This window comes from Microtus oregoni, unplaced genomic scaffold (assembly GCF_018167655.1).
Source record: "Microtus oregoni isolate MIOR12 unplaced genomic scaffold, Mior012 000008F_ref0000371, whole genome shotgun sequence".
NCBI lineage: Eukaryota > Metazoa > Chordata > Mammalia > Rodentia > Cricetidae > Microtus > Microtus oregoni.
In genome coordinates, this window is record NW_024543067.1 from 57,759,603 (window position 1) to 57,783,974 (window position 24,372).

At 46.1% G+C, this 24,372-nt stretch overlaps 1 protein-coding gene across 1 annotated transcript in view; it reads right to left on the bottom strand.

Moving 5' to 3' along the window:
- Positions 1 to 24,372, bottom strand: part of Sorl1 (sortilin related receptor 1) — a 159,388-nt gene that overhangs the window by 100,766 nt on the left and 34,250 nt on the right. The window contains exons 5-9 of the mRNA XM_041657853.1: positions 23,253 to 23,320; positions 15,471 to 15,651; positions 4,482 to 4,583; positions 3,325 to 3,494; positions 72 to 264 (exon numbers count right to left, since the gene is read on the bottom strand). Of these exons, the coding sequence (XP_041513787.1) occupies positions 72 to 264; positions 3,325 to 3,494; positions 4,482 to 4,583; positions 15,471 to 15,651; positions 23,253 to 23,320 (714 nt within the window). The remainder of the gene's footprint in view (positions 1 to 71; positions 265 to 3,324; positions 3,495 to 4,481; positions 4,584 to 15,470; positions 15,652 to 23,252; positions 23,321 to 24,372) is intronic.

Genomic DNA, 24,372 nt, shown 5'->3' on the forward strand with positions numbered 1-24,372 from the left:
AAAAAAACTACTCTAGTCCACAGCTTTCTGCTTTGTATCAAAACAGCCAAACTCGATTAAAGCAACTGTACCTCACAATTGATTTTCTCTCCATATCCTGTGAAGGCCGGGGCCTGAAGAAATTCCCAGGTTCCCCCTTTGTCAAAGGTGATGACCGACCTCATGTTCTCCTCATTCATAGAACCATTAATCAGAGTGGCGATGTAGACTCCTTGTAAGCCTTCCACACGGTGAAAGTCAGCAAATGGCTCATTTGCAAAATACCTGCAGTCAGAGAAAAAGCAGCAGCCATCACCCGGGATTGGCATTTGCTTGCCGTTTTGCATTATGTGTAGCATAATATTGAAGCATCTTAAAGCACACAATACCACGGCATCGAGCATGTTCACAATGTTGTGCAACGTGAATTCCAGAACATTTTCATTATTGGCAGGCACTGTCTGTTTTCCCTTCGGTTCCCAGGCCTTGGCAACCACAGATTTGCTTTCTGTCTCTACGGATCTGCCTCAAAGGATTGCCTGGTATGGCTATTCCATATAAATTGAATCATACAGTACCCTTTATATCTTGTTACTTTCCATTACATGTTTACAAGGTTCACCCATGTAACACGCACCATACCTCATTTCTTTATAGTGAAATAACCTGCTCTTGAAAAATAAATAAATCCATTTAAAAATTGTTTTTTAAAAGCCAGGATGCTCGCCAACCAGTGACTCCTAAAAGGACATGGAGAATGTAGAAAATGTCATAAAGAAGCTGACAGAGTCACATCCATTTCTTCACTGTGAATATTGATCCAAACGCTTCCAGAAGCCTGGACAAGTGGGAAGCCCTGAGCCAGACATGCAAGCCCTAGTCACCACGCTGAGGCTCACAGTCTAATCTGGTCTGTAAAAAGACTAGTATGAAGCACCACAGGGTTGCCTGTCAGGAGTTCCAGCGGCACCTACAGTAGCTTCACAGTGCGACAGCACAGACAGCCGGGATGGTCCGACAAAGCCCGAAGCTGCACTTGTTAACAAAAGAATAAGGGTCCCCAAGTTCTACCTGCTGTGCTAAGGGCCCACTCACCGAAAGGGGGTTTTTCACTAACATGGTACACCCATTCCAAATGTGGCATCTGAAAGGAATGGTCACTGTGGTCCATGAGTGGCTTTTAAAACTTGAAGTGCGGCCTTTAGGTCAGGGGTTCTCAGGTATGCGCTGCACAATAAAGCAGAGGACAGATTGTGTTTCCCCATGCTGTGTCTCTGAGCTGGGTGACAGGTGGGCCACCCCAGACAGGGGGACACACACAGTGACCATGGCTGCAGGAAAGGTGAACATAAGTAAGTAGTGTACTAATGAAGCTGTTCTTGGTTGGCACAGTGAGCAAAGGTACCCAAGACACACTGGGGTGCAGACGGAACCCTCTGTGCTGGGATTCCTTGGGTCCCTATTAGGGAATGGGCTAACAGGCTCTGGCCGTCTAGGCTATTCACTTCTATTCTCTTGCCTCTGAAATCTGCTGCCATCCTGAGATTACTACTTGCTATGCCCAACTGGGAGGCCTGGGTTTCTCTTAGACAAGCCTGGGTTCTTTGCCCCGCCCATCTTCCTGGAGTTTTAGTTTAGTTTAGTTCCTGTCAGGCTTTACCTCACAACTCCTCTGCTCATAGCCTCATTTCCCTCTTTGGCTCGCACAAGAACAATAAACTTCCCATCAGCATTCTCTTCCAAGAGTCCATTTCTTCCACCTTACCCTCACCAGCCCACTTGAAAGCACCTCTCCTCTCCTTTACTGGGTATCTTGTGATTGATAAAATTTGCCAGGAAATTCACGAGCATCCCCCTTCAGCCATACCCCATGCCAAATCTATATCCTGACAGCCATCCCCACCAGCTAAGCCAAGTGCTCCTTCTTAAGTTTGCCCCAACAGGTCTACCATGTGGTTAGCACATTAGTTCCTACAGTAAGTAGTCCTACAACTAACCATGGCGTTCCATGAGGTTCCTCTAAGCATGACTCACAGAAGCCAAAGCGATCGATCACCTCTTAAGAGTTCTCACACCGTTTCTTTAAGGAAATGAGAGCCAGTCCCTCGGTACCTTCTGTCCCGCTCAGTTCAGAGCAGTTTATTCTAACCCAGCCTGCCCACGTCATCTGATCACTCGCCCTCCTCCTATTTCATCTGGCTGAGCCTGAGCCACAAATGACAACAGGTCACTGAACTCAGCACATCTGAAGCCCTGCCACCCTGAGAGAAACTGTGAGAAGAAGAAAGCTGAACAGGATGCTGGCCTGCCACTCTTGACATGAATCTATTTTCAACATCTCGACTGGACGAGACACTCAGACACCGCAGGAGGAAACTGTCACACAGAAAAGGCAGTCGTCTCTATGTGTACAAAAACCCCATGGTGACATAATTGTGGGCACTGCTTCCCTGGTAGTCTTCTCCAGGTAGGGCTCCCACTCTACCGCAAGACTTTAATATCTGACAAAGGAGAAAGCGGAAAAAGGCATTAGCCAGCTGTGTGCTGTTCACTCTGTAACCATAGCTGTGGGCTCTCCAAAGCACGGGATGGGGGAGGGGGGTGACACTGCACCAAAGTCACTGAAAGGCCCGAGGGACAATGGTGCGTGAATTTTAAATAATAAAACAAGTAAACTCTACTTTCACCCACTAAAAGAAATGGGGTGCTAACGGACAGCCCATGGGAATGAACCTTGAACACGTTAGAAGCCAGATACAGAAGGCCACATGCCATTGCATGATTCCATGTATACCACATACCCAGAAAAGGCAAATCCAGGGGCCTCAACTGTTCCTGTGAGCCTCCGTGAAGGTAGCACTCAAAAAGCACCAGTACTAGGGGTACAAAACATCCCCACACTTGTAACTGCCGGGTAAAGTGGGAATGACACTAGGGCCTTTGCTAATAATTACCTCTAAAAGTGGCTGTCAATCAGTCACTTGGAAGCAGGGCCCCTGTGTTCCCTGAAGCGATGGTATCTTCCAACCTTTCTTCCCTATCGGCTCAGAGACCACAAAACCCAAGGGAGTGGTTAACAGAACATCTGAGGTCCCAAATGTCACCTAGAACAGCAGCACTCAGCCTTGGCTGCACACAAAAATCCACTGGGACAACCTGGACCATACCCCAGACCAAACCAATTGCAGTCTGAGGACAGCTGATCCAGGAGTGGCATGGGATCTCACGAGGAGAGCACCTCAAGCAAAGTGTGTGTGCCACTAACATTGCTAACCACTGAGATAAGGAAAGCCTGGTGGCCTTTGCTGACCCAGGAAGACGGGGAGGAGCCCACTGACTCCTTACCTCACCAGAGTGTCACTGCCAACCCCTCCTGGGCTGTAATACAGCACGTTCTCCAGGGACAAGGAGAACTTCAGCCCCTCTGCCTCTGAGATGTACAGGTTAGTCCTGTTGTTGCTGTGGCTCACGCACACGAACACCTGGTCCTCTGAGGCGTCGGCGATGTAATATTCCTTGGAAACCCAAAGTCAGGAAACAAATTGTTAAAAGCACAGTTATCTCTGTGGGCTTTTTATACACACATGCGAGCAACGGCTCCAAGTGTCCCAGTGACGAAAGTGGATATAAAGGCAGCGACCAGGGCTCAAGCAGAACGAAGAAGTGGAAACGGCTTTTTCTGTTCCAAGTGTCCATGGCCGGTGTGCACATGGAGCTTGCTGGTAAAATACGAGAAAAGAATGGGCCTCTGACCTCCATAAATGACCTAGAAACCTCTTTTTGGTAATGATGCTTCCCCATTTTCTCCCGCAGCCCTTTTATTAGCACAAGGCATAATATAGATAAACACGTGTTTCATTTCCTCTTTTTTTCCCCCAAGGAGACTGAGAGAACCCTTAGAAACTAAAAAGAACTGATCATCACTCCTGTTACCCACCCCACTGAGCTATCAACCAACTACTGATATCATCATCTTCCAAGGAGACCTCCTCACTGCAAGCACCACCCTGGGGACCCAGCCTGCTCTTTCCTGGCTTTCCATGTACACTGACATTGAAGTCATCTGAACACATGTACACTTTCTCTACTCCGTTCTCAGTCTTTCTAACTGGTCTGTTTCTACAAAGTAGAACCTGAATGTATCCCCTTTCGGAACCTTAGCCATTTGCAAGGAATATAGCATTTGGTTAATAAGTGAGTGCCAGGCATGTTTCCCATGGCTTGAGGACTGACTGGCATATGAGGCCACTGAGCGGCACCAATCCCTCTGCCAATTCTTCTCCACTTAAAGCAGAAAAAAAAAAGGACTCCCATTCAGCTCCACTTCAGACAGTGAAGTGCACAAAAGCAGACCAACAGGCCCAGAGCATAACAGGTCTCTTCAGAGGCCTCTCGGGAGGGTGCCCACAGGGAGAATGTAAAGTGCTCAGCCAGCAGGACGGTCCCATGATGCTCGGAGACAAGCGTCCTGTCCCTCCCCACTTCCAGGAGACTTCACTCACATTAATAGGATGCTTTGTGACAAACTGGGCTGCTCTCATAGGCTTCCGGCCAAAGGAGACCCAGAGCTGGACAGATGACTGCTGCTGGCTGCCCGGAAGATGCTGCCAAGGAAGAGGAGAGAAAAATTAGCTGTGCCAGATGACAGTCCCTCAAAACACAGAAAGGAAACCAAGTCGGACCCCTCTGATTCCACTGACAACAACGCAGTCTGTGACCGTCAGCCCTGAGCTGAGCTGTTTAGTCCAGGACACCCAGTCTATAGCGCCCACAGACACTCTGGATATCAGATGAGAAGGGACAGGAGAATTTGAACATGGGAGGGTAGTGAAGGCCAGCAGTAAGGAGAAAGGGAGAAAGCCGTGGACTATAGGCAGAGCAGAGGCTGCAGCTTTTAGGCAGCACAGGTTAGACCAGCCACACATCATTCAAAGCTCACAAAGCTATCCAGTCACAAGGCTTCAATTTGCAAGACTTGGCAGAATCGTTGGAGGTTCCATGAGCCAATCTCTGAATAGTTCCCATCGAGTAGGTTCTTTTGATAGAATATATATTCACTGATATAACAAAACACTCAATATTATCTGGATTAACTGGATAATTAACTGGATAACTCAGTATTAACTGGATATCCCATGTTGCATTGCAGAGGTTTTAAGCCATTGTTGGGGCCATGAAAATGCTAAGGTTCCTATGCATACAAAGATCTCCATGACTACCAACAAATACATACACCCATGAAATACATATATTGCATGTTCTATATTTTCAACTGTTTCAAACTCTGTTCCCTGAAATAAGATATTTCCCAGCAATTCCAAAGGTCCAACATTAGCTGAAAGTTTCAACAAAAGAAATACTGAGGCCAATAAATATATTAAAAAGTGTTCCATGTCCTTAGCCATCAGGGAAATGAAAATAAAACATCTTTGAGATTCTATTTTACACCAGCCAAGATGGCTATCATGAAGAAAATCAGCGACAATGAGGGCTGGCAAGTATGTGGAGAAAGAGCCCACCTGATTATAGAAATATAAACTGGACAGCCAACTATAGAAGTCAGTGTGGAGGTTCCTCAAGACTTAAACATAAAACCTCCTCTGGCCCAGCTAAGCCACTCCTGAGTATATATCCAAAGGACTCTAAGTCAGCATACCACAGAAATCCTTGCACAACCAAGTTTAAACCACAATAGCTAAGAAATAGAACCAGCCTAGATAGAACAATGAAGTCATGACACTTGTAGGGGAATGTATACAACTGAAGATAAGCCTAACTCAGAAAGACAAATACCACGTTTTTCTCTCGTATGTGTAATCTGAAGTGTGTGTGTGTATTGCATTCACGCACATGTGTGCATGCACCTGTGTGTAGTCTTGAAAGTAGGAAGAAGAGAGAGCTTAAGGAACTTTATTTTATTTAAAAATAAAGAAAAAGAAACCGAGAAGCACTTTCAATAATCATTTGCAAAGTGACTTAGGAGTCTGGGGGAATATATAGCTATAAAATCTATACAAATACACACATAAACACACACACACACACACATACATGCATGGCACTCTTACCCCATAAATACAAAATCACAGACCACTATATCAATTTTTTTTTCAGAGTCTCAAAAGGCGCCCTTTTCCTGCTTCTGAGAGGATTATTCCTAAGCTGAGATGGTACTGGCTTACCCTAAGGTATTCTGAGAACATCACTGCATTGCTTTATGGCCATCAAGAAAAATATTGCCAATTAAATCATGACACACTACCGACTATGCAGGGCATTGTCAGGCTCGGAGGCTCTTCCTAATAAGCCACGGGGTTTTGTGAATTGGTCTTTTTTTTTTTTTTACCTGCTACTAGTAAGCCCCATGGAAAGATTTAACAGTACAAATCAGTATAAGAGTAAAATGGAGAGTGAGAGTTCTGATCTCACTGCCCTTCCCTCTTGCCATGCAACCTTGCAGAGTGTCCACGGCAAGGACACAAGCAGACAGCTCTACACACCTGCACTATCACACACAAGCATCTTGATGTAGTGACAAGACTGCTGTCCCCCAACCAGCCTCCCTTTTTCCCTCCTGAACAACAGGGCCCTGACTGCCGCCCAGACTAAAGGTCTCTAGTCTTTATGCTCTCCTCATCAGCTATACCCACAGAGCCAAGCTTAATGAGATGCAAAGAGGATATTGTGCCGGCTTTAGGGGAAACTACTTAAAGCACCAATCAGCTGGTACCTCTACCATTTTGGCCATTCTGGTTTCCCCTAGTCTTCCTCACTGGGTAAAGACTCAAAGGCTAGTGAGGGCGTGTTAAGAATTGGAATAACTCCATAGGATGATGGAATGGAAAGACACAATCATAACCCTAGCCTTAGCTTGCTTATCTACCTAAGGTAACATGGGAAGGGGACAAAACGCCCATCTTGGTTGTCACTTTGATATCTAGTCTGTTATCAGTGGCCCAATATTCAATTCTAAACTGATGTGTGCAATCCAGTGTTTTGCACACACACAAACTGGCTCACAAGAGAGAAACTACTGAGCACCTTCTTCATAAAAACAGCTTGTAAATCTTGCCAACCCACAGCTCAGCCTTTCTTCCTGAATCATGGACCTCAGCCAGCTTTCCGTTTCTCAGTTTCTGATAGGCACTGAGATGATTTCCAGAGGCACTCTCTAATACAACACACCGTGCATGCTACCTCTTCTGCAATCGCACACCATTTGAAGGGCATGTTCTAAGAAGATGGGTAAGTTTTTTGTTTTGTTTTGTTTGTTTGTTTTTGTTTTGTTTTGTTTTTCAAAACAGGGTTTCTCTGTAAATTTGGAACCTGTCCTAGAACTCACTCTGTAGACCATGCTGGCCTCTAACTCACAGAGATCCACCTGTCTCCACCTCCCAAGTACTGGGATTAAAGGTGTGCACCACCATCACCCAGTTTAAATGAATAAATTAAAAAAAAAACAGATTTTTTTTCTAAGACAAGAGCTCACGTAGCCCAGGCTGGCCTTGAACATGCTATATAGTTGAGGATAGACAGCCTTGAACCCCTGACCCTCCTGCTAGTATCTCCTAAGTGCTGGGGTTACAGGCATGAGTCAACATACTCAGCTTGTAAAATTTTCATTCTGGATTGATCTCCTGAAAAGCTGAAATCGTTACTAGACGTATCAACATATACAACAGCTAGGACTTGTTTAAATGTATTAATCTGGGTGAGTGGGATAGAATTTGATGCTTTATAGAGAGTGTTTTTTTTTTAAGTTTTGCATTTTTACTTCTGATGATCAAATGATGTGGATTTCAGCTTATATTTGAGACGATGTCAAAGCAAAAAAACTAATGAACAATCAAGGAGGAACTAAGAAATGGCATATACTCAGCCACAAAGGCCAACGGATGCTGCAATGAGTTTGTCAGCTCTAAATCTCATAGTAGTTTAGCTAGAGATGACTGGTAGACAGCAAGAGGCCTCCCAAGGAGTGTGGTGACGTGAGGACAAAAGCCAGGAGGCACCTGAGTGTAGGCTGCAGCCGTCAACGTTGCATTTGCCTCCGGAACAAGGACAAACCTTCAGCGAACCATCACTGTGGCTCCTTCCAAGAAGCATCAGTCATAGAACACAGGAACCCAACACAGAGCCCAGGCCTCTCCTGCTATGGATGAATAATCCTATCAATTTGATTGCATGAAGAAACACCTAGGATCAGAGATGGTGGTGCCCACCTTTAATTCCAGCACTTGAGAGGCAGAGGCAGGTAGATCTCTGCTGAGTGTAAGGCCAGCCTGGTCTACAGGCAGAGTTACAGGACAACCAGGGCTACACAGAGAAGCTCTATCTTGAAAAGTCAGAAACAAAGAAAAAGAAAAAAATACCTAGGGATTAGGAAAGCATGCTCCTGGGTGTGTCTGTGGAGCATTTCCAGAAAGGACTAACAAAGGGGAAACGACCGGCTCTGAACACAGGGAGGCACTGTCCCCAGGCTGGCTAGGGACCTAGCAGAATAAAAAGAGAAAGGAAGAAGCCAGCTAGTATAGGCTTCTCTCATCTTCTGGGCACCATGAAGTGAGCTGCCATGCCAGGCCCCGCCCTCCTCACTGTTAGGCACTGAAAGCTCTGAAACCCCAAGTCAAAACAAACCTTTCTCTTTTAAATTGTTTCCTTCCTTCCTGTACTTGGTCCCGGTGAAAACATTAATCTGATTAGTACATCCCAGCTGCTCAGCAGGCTGAAGCAAAAGAATCAGCCCGGAGCCTAGGAGTTAAGAGACCTGAGTGACAGAGAGATACCGCGTCTAAGAAAAACAAGCAGCCGTAAATAAAGCAGATAAATCACGACAAGCTAGCTAGTTTTCACAGTACTAGAAGGAACTAAATAAGGCTGCTAAATAAGAGAAAAACCACCAACAGTCTCACCCAGCCATGAGCTATAAAGGGACCAACATGGCAAGAAATGCCTATAGGTAAAATGGTGGGATGGATGCTATGGGGATAACCAACAGCTTTCTGGATTTAAGAGAACTGTACCATAGAGGAAATACATGCCCGGTACTGTGAACCTGACCAAGACCCCACAGCTGGGATGCTCAGGGGCCACAGGGGCAAGCCTACTACTATTATTTTGCTAAGTGGACACAGTATCAAACTGTCCTCCAAATAGTTATTCTACACCCATAGATGAGTGAAGCTCTCAAACTTGCACCAGAGAAGCTTCTCTGTGGAGCAGATGGTGGTCAGTGCAGAAACTCACAACTGGTCCAAGTGCAGAGAACAAGTGTCAGTCTGACATAAATGAGACATCTATATCACACCGATCCTACCGAGGTCCAAGAAACATTACAGAAGAGGGGCAGAAAGATTCTAAGAGCCGGCGGTCCAGTGGCAAAACAACATCTTCTGACGTGGCAGGACCAGAGACTATGAAGTCACATAGCTAGGACTGTCTGCACAAGGCCTGTATAACATCGAGCCAAGCGACAGTCCAGCATTGGGGCGGAGGCCCCACAGCCTCCATCTCCAGTGGAGCAGCTGTTAACGTCGGTGGCTTCGGGGAGAGTTGGTTTCCTCCAAGAGTGTGGTCCAGCACACATGGGACTCAGTGGATTACAAATTAAAACAACACAAACAAACAAACAACAAAGGACATGAGTGTGGAGGTGGGAGATGGATCCAGAAGGAGCTGGGGCAGGATCAAAATACGTTGTAGATATGTATAAATTATAAAAGAATTAATAAAAATATACAACTTTTAAGAATCAAAAAGCTACCCTCGGGGAGATAGCCAGTGAGGCTGGCATACGGAAGGGATGCTGAAGAGGAAGGAGAACCATGAGGTCATAGCTATATGAACCGTTCTTTCGTGTAGGTCAGAAAAGGACCACGATAAAGTTTACAAAGTCAATATTAATTGAAAACATTTCCAGAATGACAAGGTTAGGAGCTCTGAAACTACCCCCCAAATAAAAGAAAAAAAAAACCCACAAGCACTCCCAGAAACCAACTTTCCCAGGTTTCTGAGAACTACATAAAGTTTGGCAACACTCCAAGGGGCATTTATTGAAGAAGAACAGCTGGATGTTGGCAAGCATGGTGGACTTTGCTGTGTTTTCACGGGCCCTACTCTAACCCCTCTTTCTAACTCTGAAGTAGCCTTGGAAACACACAGCCTCAAAGGCATAATAGCTGAGGGGCTACTGGACATGACAAAACAGGTCACCCCCCCCCCCAAAAAAAAGAACAGTTATAAAATTGTCAGCACTTTAGCCACCTGGTGGCTCATCTTCCTAACACTTACACACACACACACACACACACACACACACACACACACAGAGTCCAATAGCCTGTCAGAGTGTGTCTGAGGGACAGCATCTGACAGTTGGCAGTTTAACATCGAGACTGCCGGAGGCAGCATCCACAGCCAGGGCTAACCAAAGCTTAGAAAGAAAAACCCAGAAAGAAAATTGCTCTAAGAGGCATTGTTTGAAAAGCTCCAAAAAGATTTCTAGGAATCTTTAAGGCCAAGCACATAAGAGTTGTGCGTACACTCTAGCAAGAATGAAACAGAGCCTGGCTCACCTCCAGCTAACCTGGAGGGCTCCACAGAAGGCAGGGTGCAGGGTGAGGGCAACTCTGTAACTCTCGAGGCAGGGAACAGGAAGTCTTACCCCAACACACCCCACACCAGAGTCCATTAGGAATAGCAGTCGCTGACTGTCTGCTACACTAAACCACAGACAATTCAGTATAAGCACGATCAAGAGTCTTTACAGAAACAGCACGTGAAACTCACAAAACAAACAGTGACAACAAAAATCAACAACATAGACTCAGGGGCAGGTATCAAGAGCCACTGTATCACAGCAACTGTGTGATTCTCAACAACAAAATGTCCTGGGGAGCTTTAACTGTCACCTTCACACAGTCTAGAGTCACCTGAAAGCCAAGATTAAGGAATTGCATCAATCTCCCTGGCCTGTGAGCACACCTAAGGGGAATTGTCTTGATTGTTAACTGACATAGGAGGGCCCAGCCCACTACGGGTGGCACCATTCCCTGGGCTGTATATAGAAAGCTAGCTAAGCACATGTCTGTGAGATGTGAACCAGCAAGCAGGGGTCTCTGGCCAAAACTCAGGTAGATGACTTGCACAGCCTGTAGGAAGCCCTGGCTTCCATCCTTAGCTTGTGTGTCTGCATTCATGGATCCTATGAGTGATGTCTCTGTTGCTGTAATCAAATAACATGACCAAGGCAGGAGAAGAGTTCGTCATGGCAAGGAAACATGGCAGCAGGCAGTAGACCTACAGCAGGCAGGAAGCTGAGAGTGCCCATCCTCAACGGTAAGCATGAACGTGAAACAGAGAGAGCGAACTGGAAGTAGCACAGGGCTTTACATCTCAAAGCCCACCCCCACCCAGTGGCTTACTTCCTTCTGCAGGCTGCGCCACTTAAACAGTGATACCAACTGGGGATCAAGTGTTCAGCTGCCCGAGACGAGGGGGACAACTCTCATTCAAACCAACATACACCTCCACAAAAGTACACTGACTCAAAAGAAAACTGCATTTCAGGGGTTCACAGCAGACCATAACTAACAGAAAAGAGAGAGCAGCAGTTTCTTACAATTACTGTTATCAATTGTAGGCACAAGGTAATTGTGAGATCAATGGTAAGGTGTATTGTCTGCCAGGCCCCAGACCCTGGACTCAATCCCAAATAGCACAAAAATAGGGCAGAGGAAGAAAGAGAAAGGAAATACTAACCGCAAACAAAACAAATGAATAGCAGATATATTAGATTTCATCAACATTAAAATACTTTTTGCTAAAAGAAACATAAATAAGGAAGTGAATGATAACTCTGCAGAATGGCAGAAATTATTCACATCTTATGGAACTTTATATAGAGACACTACACAGAATAAATAAATTCAAGGGCAACAAGGTAAACTCAGTGTAAAAAGGTATGCATGCTTGTCACATGCACACAGGTGCCCTGTCCACAGAAGCCAGAGAAAAGCATCAGAGAACCTAAGAGGTGGAGTTACAGGTAGTTATGAGCTGTCTCTATGGTTACTGGGGCCTGAAGTCCTATGGAAGAGCAGCAAACACTCTTCACTGCTGAGCCATCTCTCCAGGCTCCAGGGCTTTCTTAAAACTCTTGATGATTCTCTTTGATGATCAGAGGAGAGTACATTTGGGTCCCGCAATGTATACCAGGAACATCTGCTCTTGGGCAATGATGCTGCAGCTGTTCCTAAGAGAAGCATGTGGGCCTGGCACGGCTTACCTAGAGCAGAGATGCAAGCTGCTTCCACTGGCCTTGGAGCCCAGAGACCTGTCCACACACAGGAGGGAAAGTGTGGATACCATTGGGCTAGGTGGCACCCTCTCACTAGGATCCCGGGTAAAGAGAAGCTCAATACAGCGATACTAAGGGTATTAGACTTTATCTCACTGTAGCAACTACTGAGATAAATCACTTGAAGGAAGAAATAACTATTTGGGCTCACAGTTTCAGAGGTCCAGTCTACAGTGGCAGGAAAAGCATGGCAGAGAAGGGCAAGTCATGTCATTGGAGGACGGAAAAGAGGAAGAGGAAACTTTATGTTTTTTCCTCTTTTAATCCCTTCAGGTTCCCAGGTTCCCAGGGGTGGGATGGTGACCCCCCCAGCTTTCTAGGTATCTTTGTCCCCAGTTAATCCTATGTAGATATATCCTTACACACACACACACACCCAGAAGTGTGCTTCATTAACCCTCTGTACTTCTGAGTGCAATCAACATGGCAAGATTAATCGTCATACAACCTTCCAAAATTTAAAATGGATTTGCTGCGTTGTTTTAGTGGTATGGGTCCAATGACAGCATATGTTCAACCCCCCTGCATACTGCTACCAGGTGTCACATTAGTGACCATTAAAGCCAGAAATTATAGACACTTCACAGATGCTCTGGAGAGTAGCTGTGCCTATTGTTAGACTGGAGTGGACCACAGACAGCTCCCACAATTGTCTCTTACATGATTGGGCGTGAGATCTAGGAATTTCAGACCAAGAGAAGGAACAACAGCCATCCACTATCAGGCAAAAGCAAGGACAAACCAGGGCATCATTAGTGTGCATGAGAATTGAGACATTAAAGCCACACAGTAACTCCAAGCCAAAGACTTCCAACAGAAAAGGCCCACAGCCACTGGGGAGCCAGAGATAAGGAGGTTGGCAGCTGCAAAAGAACTCAGGGATATCCCATTTGAGTCACAGAGCGTCAGTGCTGGGGCCTGATTTCCACTTGGGCCTATTTTCCATTACCCTGCTCATGTCCAAGGCAATAATTGGAGTAGGGCATGTTCTTGAGCTACTCTGAAAACGTGTGTGTGCATGTGTGCATATGTGTATGTGTGTATATGTGTGTACATGGGTATGTTAAGAAAAAGCCAAGCAAAGCAAGATAGATATAATCTAGGGGTCAATGCAAGCAGAAAAAAAATGGCCACAATTCAATGGTTTTAAAAATCATTTTTGGCAGCACTCAGGAGGCAGAGGCAGGTGGATCTCTGTGAGTTCAAGGCCATCCTGGTCTAAGAGCTAGTTCCAGGACAGGCTCCAAAGTTACAGAGAAACCCTGTCTCAAAACAAAAACAAACAAACAAAAAACCCATTTGTAGGGGCTAGAAAGATGGCCCTGAGGTTAAGAAAGTGTGCGTTCGCAGAGCAGAGGGGCAATCCCAGCACTTATGTCAAAGCTGCTGTTCATCAGTACCCATAACTCCAGCTCAGGGCATCTGGCAGCTCTGGCTCCACAGGCGCCTGCACTCAGGTGCACATTCCCACACACAGACACGCATAAATTAAAAACTGAAAACAAGTTTATAAAAAAATCTTTTAGTTTATGCACACAGTTTTGTTGGAACTGGAGTTACAGACAGTTGGGAGCTGCCATGTGGGTGCTGGGAATTGAACCAAGTCCTCTGGAAGAGCAGCTAGTACTCTTAACCGCTGACCCATCTCTCCAGTCCTAAAACAACTTTTAAAAATAAAACATTTGAGATGACCCAAGAGGAAAGGTGCTTTTGGCCAAACCTGACGACTTAAGTTCCAACCCCAAGACCAGAACAGAACTAAGGCCCACAAGCTGTCCTCTGACCTCCGTACACATGCCCATGGCCCCATCCCAACACACACACACACAAAATTAGTAAATAAATGTCATGTGAATTTTAATAAAATAAAAAAACACGTTTGCAAGGTCCATAATGGGGATGTCTATAGCTGTACCACCTGTACCCTTCGTCCAACCTTCCTCCCTGCTTTCCCTGCTGGACAGTGAGTACCCTAGGAATCTATCAAGAAGCTTGGCCCGCTTCTGCCCTGTCTGCTACCAACTGCAGAAACAAAGGAGAACCCGAAGACAAACACTCTAGCTGGCTTCAGTCCCTAACTTAGCAGTGACAGAAAACAGGACAACCTCCCAGGTACCAGAGGCTTGCCTGTCAGTGAGCAAAGCCACAGTTCTCAGGAGCAGGGATCCAAGATGCTCTTACCAGAGCCTGCTTTGTCCCTTTGAACGGGGTCACAGAGTCCTGTTAAGTAATCAGCTCTGGTTTGAAATGAGCAAGGCTCCATTTCAGAACCTGGCTCTTACACCTCAAACCAAAGGGAAGGAAGGACCTCCTCAAGGCGGAACACTAAGTGACTTACCGATATCTGGAAGCTTACTTACTGCTTGTCTTAGAGTATTAACTCCCATTGGCCAATGACTAAACATCCTATTAGCCACGTAAACGAAAGTGTCCAAAAATCTCGATGAGTCTAAGTTTAAAAGAAACCAGCCAGGCAGCGGGATTCAAAGAAAAATAGTTCCCAGGTGCCACAGCTTCCGTCTGTATTCTTTTTATTGATATTACAAAGAAATTTGCTTTTAAGAACTAGGGAGATGGCCCAGTTGGTAAAACACTAGCTGAGCAAGCCTGAGGACCTGAGTTCAATCCCCAGGACCCATTGCGAGGTGAGGAATTAGACACAGCAGCTCTGGGAAACCCGCGACAGAAGGTTCCCTGGAGCTCACTGACCACCAAGCATAGCTGAATTGGTAAGCTACAGGCTTGGCCTGTCTCCAAATTGGGGTGGAGAGAGGGAGGGAAACCACCTGAGGTCAATCTTTGCACCCCCTACATACACCCCCCCACACACACTAACATATACATAAAACCACACACACCAAAAACGAAATCTGTCTTATTTGGGATGCTTGGTTACTGGAACACAAGCAGATTCCTAGATCTTCTGATACAGTGATTATTACCTGTTCTGAATTTCTCTGTTCTCATCTGGTACCTCCCATGCCCCTCGGGCATGTTCACTGACAATCAGGATCCTTCAGCCAAGTTACCCAAGTACGTCATCCTGTTGATGTCATACAACCTTACCCAGCTAGATGCCAGACCCAGCAAAGGAACTGTTGGAGCAGCCAACTGCAGAGGGTCCTCCACTTACCACCACCTTTGTTGCAAACATGTACTTGTCCCGAAGCTGGAAGTCCCTCACTTCCTCCAGGACCACTTCCTGGTTTTCCCGGGACTGGAAGAAGTCTGTGCTGCGGAGCACTGTGGAGAACCCAAAGGGTTCATGCCGCTCAATGTAGATAGTGTTTGGCTGGTCATAGGGGTCGATTCCCCTGAAAGGAAGAAACAACTGTTACCATCTCCTATTTAGTCACTGGAGGCATGGACATTTCACTGTGTGGACAACTGCCCAGGACCTAAGACCCTATGGAGTCAGCTACAAATGGCGCTCTGCTCAAGCATGTGCCTTTGCTTGTTCCTTAGCTGGGGGCAGAAGCTGGGGAACTGCCACTTGTAAGGTGCTTTACTCTGCTACCGCTGTTTCCAAAGCATCCTGGGATTAGCTCAAGGCAATCTAGGGCCCTACTTTCAAAGGGCAGAAACGGCAGAAGGCAGGGTGGTTCCGAGGAAAATGAGCGCTGGAGGCACCAGACAAGTTCCTGGCCCCAAGCTCAGAATCTCAGAGGTGAGTAGCATTTTCCCCAGGTGCTTTAGACTAAAACACGCAGCAGTACACAGGGCACACTAGGACCCTCTGAGCAAGCGGCCTATCCCTCAGATCTTTCCCTGCCTGTCCCTGCTGATATCACTAACTCATGCCATCTGGAGTCATCCTGCAGGTGTATTTCATCTCCCATGAGGCACCTGCTTTGCCGACCTGCTAGGTGTCCTCCAGAGAGGGTAGGCACACTTGTCACTCTTTGCTTCTGTGGACATCTCTGTGTAGAGGTGCCCTCTGCACACTCCAGTCCTTACATGTAAACCTACCCTCCTTCCAGATCAAATTGAAATCACTGTCCTCCAAGAAGCTTTTCTTTTTTCCTAGCAAAGCTTCTATACGAGTTTTAACTCAAAGTAAGGTATGGAAGTACAGGGGCCAGGTGAATTTTGGAGTCGGTCTCGGTACACTCTAGTGGGCCCTCTTACCCACGGCATCACATGTGTTTGTGCAATCTTCTTGGGCACGTCACACTGGCCTGGGGAGGCTGGGATGACAGAATCCCTGGCTGAAGAGATGCTTACTGCATTGGATGCATGGACTACTTCCTACTATAGCCACTAATCCCAATCGCCTCTACAGGTTAAAAATCAGACTACACCGGAGAAGCTCTCAGTTGGAGTTAGTGCTCTCAAATACAGCACCACCCAGAAGCCAGGAAGACCACTGATCTGCCCAAGCTTCCCGACTCAAAATTAAACACCAAGGCCGGAGAACCGGCAAATAGAAAATTAACTGGTAAGTCAAACAAAGAACCCCGAAGTAGCCAAGCAGAGATAACGCTGGCACGGAACCGAGGGTGTCATTTATGTGGCTGTCTGTATACAGTTCTAAGGCCCTGTGGCACTCAACATAATGAACGTGAGGATGATTTCCCATTACTCCCAAGAAAGAGGGTCAGGTCCGTGTTCATCAAAGAAAGCAAACTGTTTTCAAAGGAACCAATGGAAGTGGGGAGACGGTGCAGTCAGAAAAGTGGGTGTAGAACCAGCACGAGGACCTGAAGCTGTGGTGGCCACGTGAAAACGGGCTGTGCTGTATCACGATCCCAGTGCTGGGAAGGTGGAGAAGACGTCTTGCCAGTGAGCCCCAAGTTCAGGGAAAGGCCCTATCCCCAAAAACATAAAATAGAGACCGAGGCAAATACCCAGCATCAAGCCCTGACCTCCACACACACACAAACATGTGAACACATATGCATGCATGTGAACATATACAGGAAGAAAACAAGAAGCAGAAAAAGGAGAGTCTCATTTCAACACTGGAAGAAGACTTGATGTCGACCCTACAATCTGGACTCTGAGCAGAGTGGTGGAGAAGCCAGCAGCCCGGGCCCGGCGTGGGAGAAATCCATTCTTCCTGATCAGATGCTTGTGTGGGGGCGGCTGGTGACATGTTCTCTTCTCCACAATTAGAAGTACTGATTAAAGTACTTCCTCTAGCCTAGAGGATATGCAAATGAAAAGGAGGCTGCTGGGTATTTTTAAAAGGCAGAGAGGAAGAAACCCTTCTTGACATATTTTGAGATGAGCTTACTTCTATTATCCCTTTCTCCAGCCAAAAGAGGAAACCAAGGTCTCGAGACCGAACACCTCATACCTTTCACCCCAACCCTCTTCCGCCACCCATATTTGGACCTCTAATCCTGGGATTGGCTCCATCTACAGGCTCCTATACTCCGGCATCTCCTCACCTTCCAGTTTCTCTCCAGCCCTTAGGTACTCTTGTTCTGTCTCTCATACAGAAAGTTCATCTAGTGGCTACTTCTAAGCATAATCACCCCTGGGCCCCATCTGCCTCATCCACAGCCCCAGAGGGAAGCTGCGTGGGGACACCCTTGAGTGCCTCCCACCCCCTTACAGGTCTTGCCCTGTGCTGGCCTTGTCAGTCTCTAGGTCTGGGCATGTACTTTCTAGCTTTCTCTGCCCTGGTCCCTGCCTCCCCTGCCTGATGCTCCCAGGTGACAGGCATGGTGACTCAAGACCATGTTCCCCTCTGGAAGATCATCTTGTACTCTTACTCTGGGGGAAATTTAGGGAAAGATCAATCTCCTAAGCAACCTGAAATCCCAATACTAGAAATCCAACCTCTCCAACACACCTGTGTGCCTGCAGAAGTTACAGAACAAAGTTCTAAGCTAAAAAGCCTTGCATTAGGTAGTCCTGCTGACTCTCCCTCAAAGTGATAAAAGGGCAGTCTGGGGGCTGGAGGGGTGGCTCAGTGGCTAAGAATGCTGGCTGCTCTTGCAGAGGACGGGGGTCCATTTCCACAGCCTTCTGTGACTCTAGCAATCCAATGCCTTCTTTTGACCTCTGTACACACCAGGTACACTGTGGTGCATAAATACACATGCAGGCAAAACATTCATAAATACAAAATAAAGTAAACCTAAAAATTATCAATTTCTTCCCATTAGGCAATGGAAAGTTAAGACAGTATCCCGGGATGGAGGCTCTCTTTACACAATAGCATAGTTACAATTCTCCTATGACAAACACAGCCTCTGCCCAAGGAAAATCACCAAAGGACCAGAAAAACTGCTTGTTATGAAAGGGAAGTCCATGTGACTTAGAAGACGTTAAGCTGTGGTGCCTCTTACTCCCTTTGCTCCTTCCTCAGCATCCTTTGTTAAAGCAAGTAAGACCTACTCGAAAAAAATCAATTTACACAAACAGCTAAAATAAACAATAGGCAGTGTCTATATCCTATTGGTCCACTGCATTTAATATAGACTAAAACTAAACATAAAACTGAAAAGACAAATACTAACTGGCAAACAAGCATACACATACACCTGTCTTATATCACACCAAAAGGGCCCAATCTCAACTATATAAAGAGTTCCCAGAAATCACAAGAAGACTAACAATCAGAAAGAGAGCAAGGGATATTTTTTTTTTTTTGGATAAGGTTTCTGTGTATAGCCATAGCTGTCCTCAAATTTGCTAAGAAGAGCATGTTTTTTTAAATGATGCCTGACTAGGAGTTCACAGTCACTGCCAAATACATAGGGAGTTCCAGGCCAGCCATCGTTAATATGAGTCCTATCTTAAAAAAAAATATCTTCAGTAAAGACATTCAAATTCATTCATAATGAGAAAATGCAAATTACAGCTAAATGAGACAATGTGCCCTTAGCTGTAGAAAAAGACGCTATTCTATGCTACTGAGATGAAAGTAAATTTGACAATGTCCATGGAAAATTTTGCAATGCCTACCCAAGTTACAATTTCCCTGGGGACTCAAGCAGTGTGCTAGACTAACAAAATCTCTTCCCTTTGATGCTTTCATCCTGTTGAAGACAAATAGTTAACATGACAAACAACGGTGTGCTACAAGGTAATAAAGGATTGCACACAAAAAGAATAGGGCACAGCTGAGCGGACAGGAGTCGTCATTTTAAATAGAATCTTTAGAAAGCTCCCCACAGAAGAATGGCTATCACTTGAAAGACAATAGAGAGGTGCTGAAGAATGTGGAGAAAGGGGGAATCCGTGTGCGGCTCACTGTGTGAACCAAGACTGGGGAGGATCCTGGGGAAATTAAAAATAAACCTACCATATGACTGAGCTGTCTCTTTCCTGGATATAAACCCCAAAAGAAATGAAATCACTGCCTCTGAGATCTGCGCTCCCATGTTTACCATGGCACGACGCACAAGAGCAGAAACACCTTGAGGTTCATTGACGGAAAAAAACTGCATAGACTGTGGTTCAGAGATACAATGGAATATTAGCCAGCCTTTAAAATGGAGCTGCTGTGGGAAGTCAAACAGGCCAGATACACACAAAAGTGTGTGTGCTCACTTCCACTTAGAAGCTTAAAAAATCAAATGGGGGGTGTGGATAGGAGAGCAAAGCAGAGGACATGGAGGAGCTAATAGAGGATTAGACTTCATAACTGTAGCTTGTGTTTGGGATTTTTGCTAACCTACTGCAGTTGCTTTTGTACACACAAGGACAGCCGTGTGTGATGGTGCCTGTCGCTTGCTTCGCTGTGGGCGCTACTTTACTGTCTCCCTCCTGTATCCTATCAGAGTGTAGCGCACACTCTGATAACACTCGAGTAAATAAGTAAGATCTGATGGGCCAGTCTCAGGAACTGATGAAGTAAAAGGGAAGGCAGTGAGTGCAAGCTAGGAAAGAACATTCTAGCCAGAGGAAAGAGCAAGTGCACAGGCCCTGTGGCCCTTCATCTGAGTGAACGATGATGTGTTCAGCAGTTCAGAGAGGACTGTGGAGATGGCGCAGTGGGCAAGGTGCTTGCTATACAATATTGAGGACCTGAGTTCAGCACCCATGTAAAACATGGGAGTGGAGACTCCTGTCTGTAACACTAATGGGGAGTGGGGAGACAGGCGGATCCCAGGGACTCACATCTCAATCAGTCTAGTCATATTAATAAGCTCCAGGGTCTTTGAGAGACCCTGCCTTAAAAATACAGTGAAAAGTATAAATTGAAGAAGACAGCCAGCATTAACCTCACATGCACACACACATGCACACAGATGTGAACACCTACACACCACACACGCTCAAAGGTTCAAAAGGATTGCTCTGCCTGTGTTCTTAGGATAAACTTCCAATGGACAAGAGTGATCCAGAAAGACAGTTGAGACTCATGAGCAACAGCAGTGTCTCCAAGTAAAGCCATAGCTAAGCTTTACACAAAGGTTGGTGAGGGCCAGTGGAGATAGCTCAGTGGATAATGCACTTGTCATGCAAGCGTAAGGGCAGGAGTTTAGATCCCCAGCACCAAAGAAAAAAACAGGCAGGTGTGGGGACAGACAGGGTTCCCTAGTGCAAGACTGCTGGCTAGACTAGCCAGAACTGGTAAACCCTGGATTCAGAGAGAGATCCTCTCCCAATAAATACTGTGGAGAATAACAGAGGAGGACCCGGATGACAACTTCAAGCCTTTATACCCAGTCACACATGTGTACCTACCCATATATGAACACGCACCACAAACATACACACACACACACACAGGCCATTGAGTCCACAAGATACAAACATGGACAAAGTGTAGAACACAAAATAATATGGAATCAAAAACCATAGTGCTTTGTTTTGTTTTGCCCTGTTTGTTTGTTTTGAGACAAGGTCTCCATATATAGCCCTGGCTGTCTTGAAACTCACTATGCAGACCAGACAAGTCAAACTCACAGAGATCTGCCTGCTTCTGCCTCCTGAGTGCTGGGATCAAAGGTGTATTTCACCATACCCAACCACCACAAGGTTCTTAAACTGATCCTAGACACTGAATGAGGAGGGGACCAGGACACATACAAGACAGGAGGACCATGAGTCAATGCAGGATTCAAGGGTCAATTTGTGGTTGGTGTCTCTCTGTTAGTCAGGAAAACAAAATGACCAAAGAAGGCAAACATACTCACTCTACAACCAATCCCAAGAATCTGTCCCATGCTCACTGCAAACATGCAAACACATGTGTTCAAGATCTCATGTTCCACTGCTCTCCCAATACAAGGTGACAAGCAGCAGCACTTAGTTAGACATGGATGTTCTTGATGGAAAATAGTCCACTTCACTCTCCTCAAAGCTTACAGTGGCTCCCCACTTCTCTCGGATTCAGTTCAGATTCCTTCCCCAAACACAGTAGATTCTTTTGTTTGGTTTATGTGTGTATGTGTGTGTGCGTGCGTGTATGTGCGTGCATGTGCGTGCACAAACACACACATAATCATGTGCAGACCACAAGGCAAGCACTGTATGGACGTCAGAGGACAACTTAAGGGAATTGGTTCTCTTCCTCCATCTGTGGCTTATGGGAACTGAACTCGGGTCAATAGGCTTGGAGGCAAGCACCTTGACCCGGTGAGTCACCTCACAGTCCCTCAGCACTGGAGATTCTTACCTAATTTCTCTGCACAAATCCTGAACAATACACAGTCCAAACATTCGGTATTCCCCACCCAGGTACCACAAAAACACACAGCTGCCTCTGGCCATGCATCTCCAGCAGGGAAGTCTTGTCCTCTACAACTATCTACAGCATGCTAGTTCCTGTTGCCATCTGCCATGCACAGCCTGGATCAAGGGCAACCAGAAGCTGCCTGGCACTTCGTGCTCCCTCCAACATGTGTGGCATGTATACAAAATGTCTTTTCTGATTCCCTACTGTGGCGATATTTTGTTTGTGCCGCAACAATAAAATTTGCCTAAAGATCAGAGTATGGAGCTAGCCACACTAGTTAGCCACAGAGGAAACAGTGGTGGCATACACCTTTCATCCCAGCACTAGGGAGCTGGAGACAGGACGGCAGGAGGAGACGGGAGCTCAGGATTCAGTATGAAGTGTCTTAGAGATGGCGTTCAGTCCGAGGACTGAAGGAGGTGAAGAACTAGAGGCTGACTGCTCTGTTTCTCTGATCTTTCAGCTTCCACCCCCAATATCTGACTCCAGGCTTTTATTGTTAAGACCAATTAGAATTCGAGCAACACCCTACACCACATTCTTCTCTATAACTGTATCCATAGATTTTGTTCGGCTTGCATTTGGGGGGAAAAAAACATGAAATGGATGTACCAGAGTCTGAATTTTTATACTGAGGAAAAGCCCATTTGTGATATAACGCCCTGAATATGAAAGTATTTTGGACTCTAGGACATGCAAGAGCTTCAAGGTTCCCCCAGGTCCTCTAACCAACTGAAAAACACCCCACCCTTTCTCACCGCCAACTGGTGAGCTTGTTCCCTGTGCAATTCTGCTTCCCAGGTCAGGACAGTATATTTCTTGAACCAAGTGCTGAGAGTAAAATATCCACCCACTGTCTATTATGACTGTTCGAGTCTGTCATTTTTCCTATGGGGTCATATTCTGAATATCTGCGCCCAGCTGGAAGCTGTTGAACCTATAGAAGGTGGGCCTGGCTGGCAGAAGGAGGTGAATAGGGTCAGGTCTTTGAAAATCATACCCTGTTCCTAGTACCTTCCTCGTTCAGTTTCCTGGTCTACTGTGATATGAATAGCCTCTTCCAACCTCTCCCACTGCCATCAGCTGGCCTGCCATCTTTTCCCAACATGACAAACGTGGACCCTCTCACACAGCGAGCTAACATAATCCTCCCTTAGCTTGTTCCTGTCAAGTATTTTGGTCCCACTCATGCCAAAGTAACCAATCCAGACTGAAGGAGCTAGGAGACAGGAGACTTCCTTTGCACACCAGGATTTGCCACGTGCCTCAACTTACCAAGAAAAGGACTTCACATGCTCCTGAATCATGATCCAGGTCTGGCCAAAATCATCTGACTTCCATAGCTGCAGAGACCAAAATAACAAGAAGTAGTCATGACATGAGAAGAGATGCATGTGCCACCATATGCTGGAAACACCAACTGAAACACTGCGCGGACAGGCAGACCACAGCAAACAGAAAGAGGAGGAAGGACAGATCTGTTCTCTAGAGCAGCTGGAAGGGTGATCTGTTATTTACCTGGGGGCTGTCTCACCACCTGAGTGAGGTGTCAGGAGAGAGAATCTGCCTAGCCTGTACAAAGCCCAGGGTGCCTTCCCTAACGTTGCAAAACACAAAGCAAAACTGGGGACACGATGCAGTACATCCACACCACAGGGTATGAGCCCCTTGCAAAAGGAATGCGAACCTGGCACACACTGACACCCAGGACACTGGAAACACTGTTCTCAGTGAAAAAAGACAAAGTGTGTGATTCTACTTACACGAGGGACCTGGAGGAGGCAAGATCAGAGATTGAAAACACAATGGTGGCCAGGAGAGTTTGCGGGGGGGGGGGGGGGGGCAAGAAATAGAGTGTGGGTTGAATATGGACGAGGTTTCAGTTCTACAAGAGGGGAAGAAAGTTCTGGAGCTGGATGGAGGTGATATTGCAGAACATAAATGTAACTGATATCCATCAACTAAACACACAAAAAAATTACAATGGTAAAATTTTCTTAAAAAAGGAAAGTACACTAAAAAAGAGAATAAAAATACAATATTTGTAGACTACGGGAATAGGTTGGTGGTAGCAGAATACTCATCTGTCATGTAAGAAGCTCTGGGTCTGATACCCAGCACTAAATAAATAAATACACATTGGTCACTTCAGCTGACTGCAGAGACATTGCCCAGAGCAAAGGGACCAACTGAATGCTTGACCACAGGGATCGAATGAATGCATAAACTTGGCGGCTGAGTATTTGGCCAGCTCGTTACCAAAGCCCCACAACCTGTGGACACCAGAGGCTTCCACAGGCCCCAGCAGAAAAGACTGAGAAGCCTGAGTCCAAAACTAACAGCAGTCCCCTCTCCTGTTAAACTGACCCTGCCCCTAAGCTTAGGTTACTCCCTA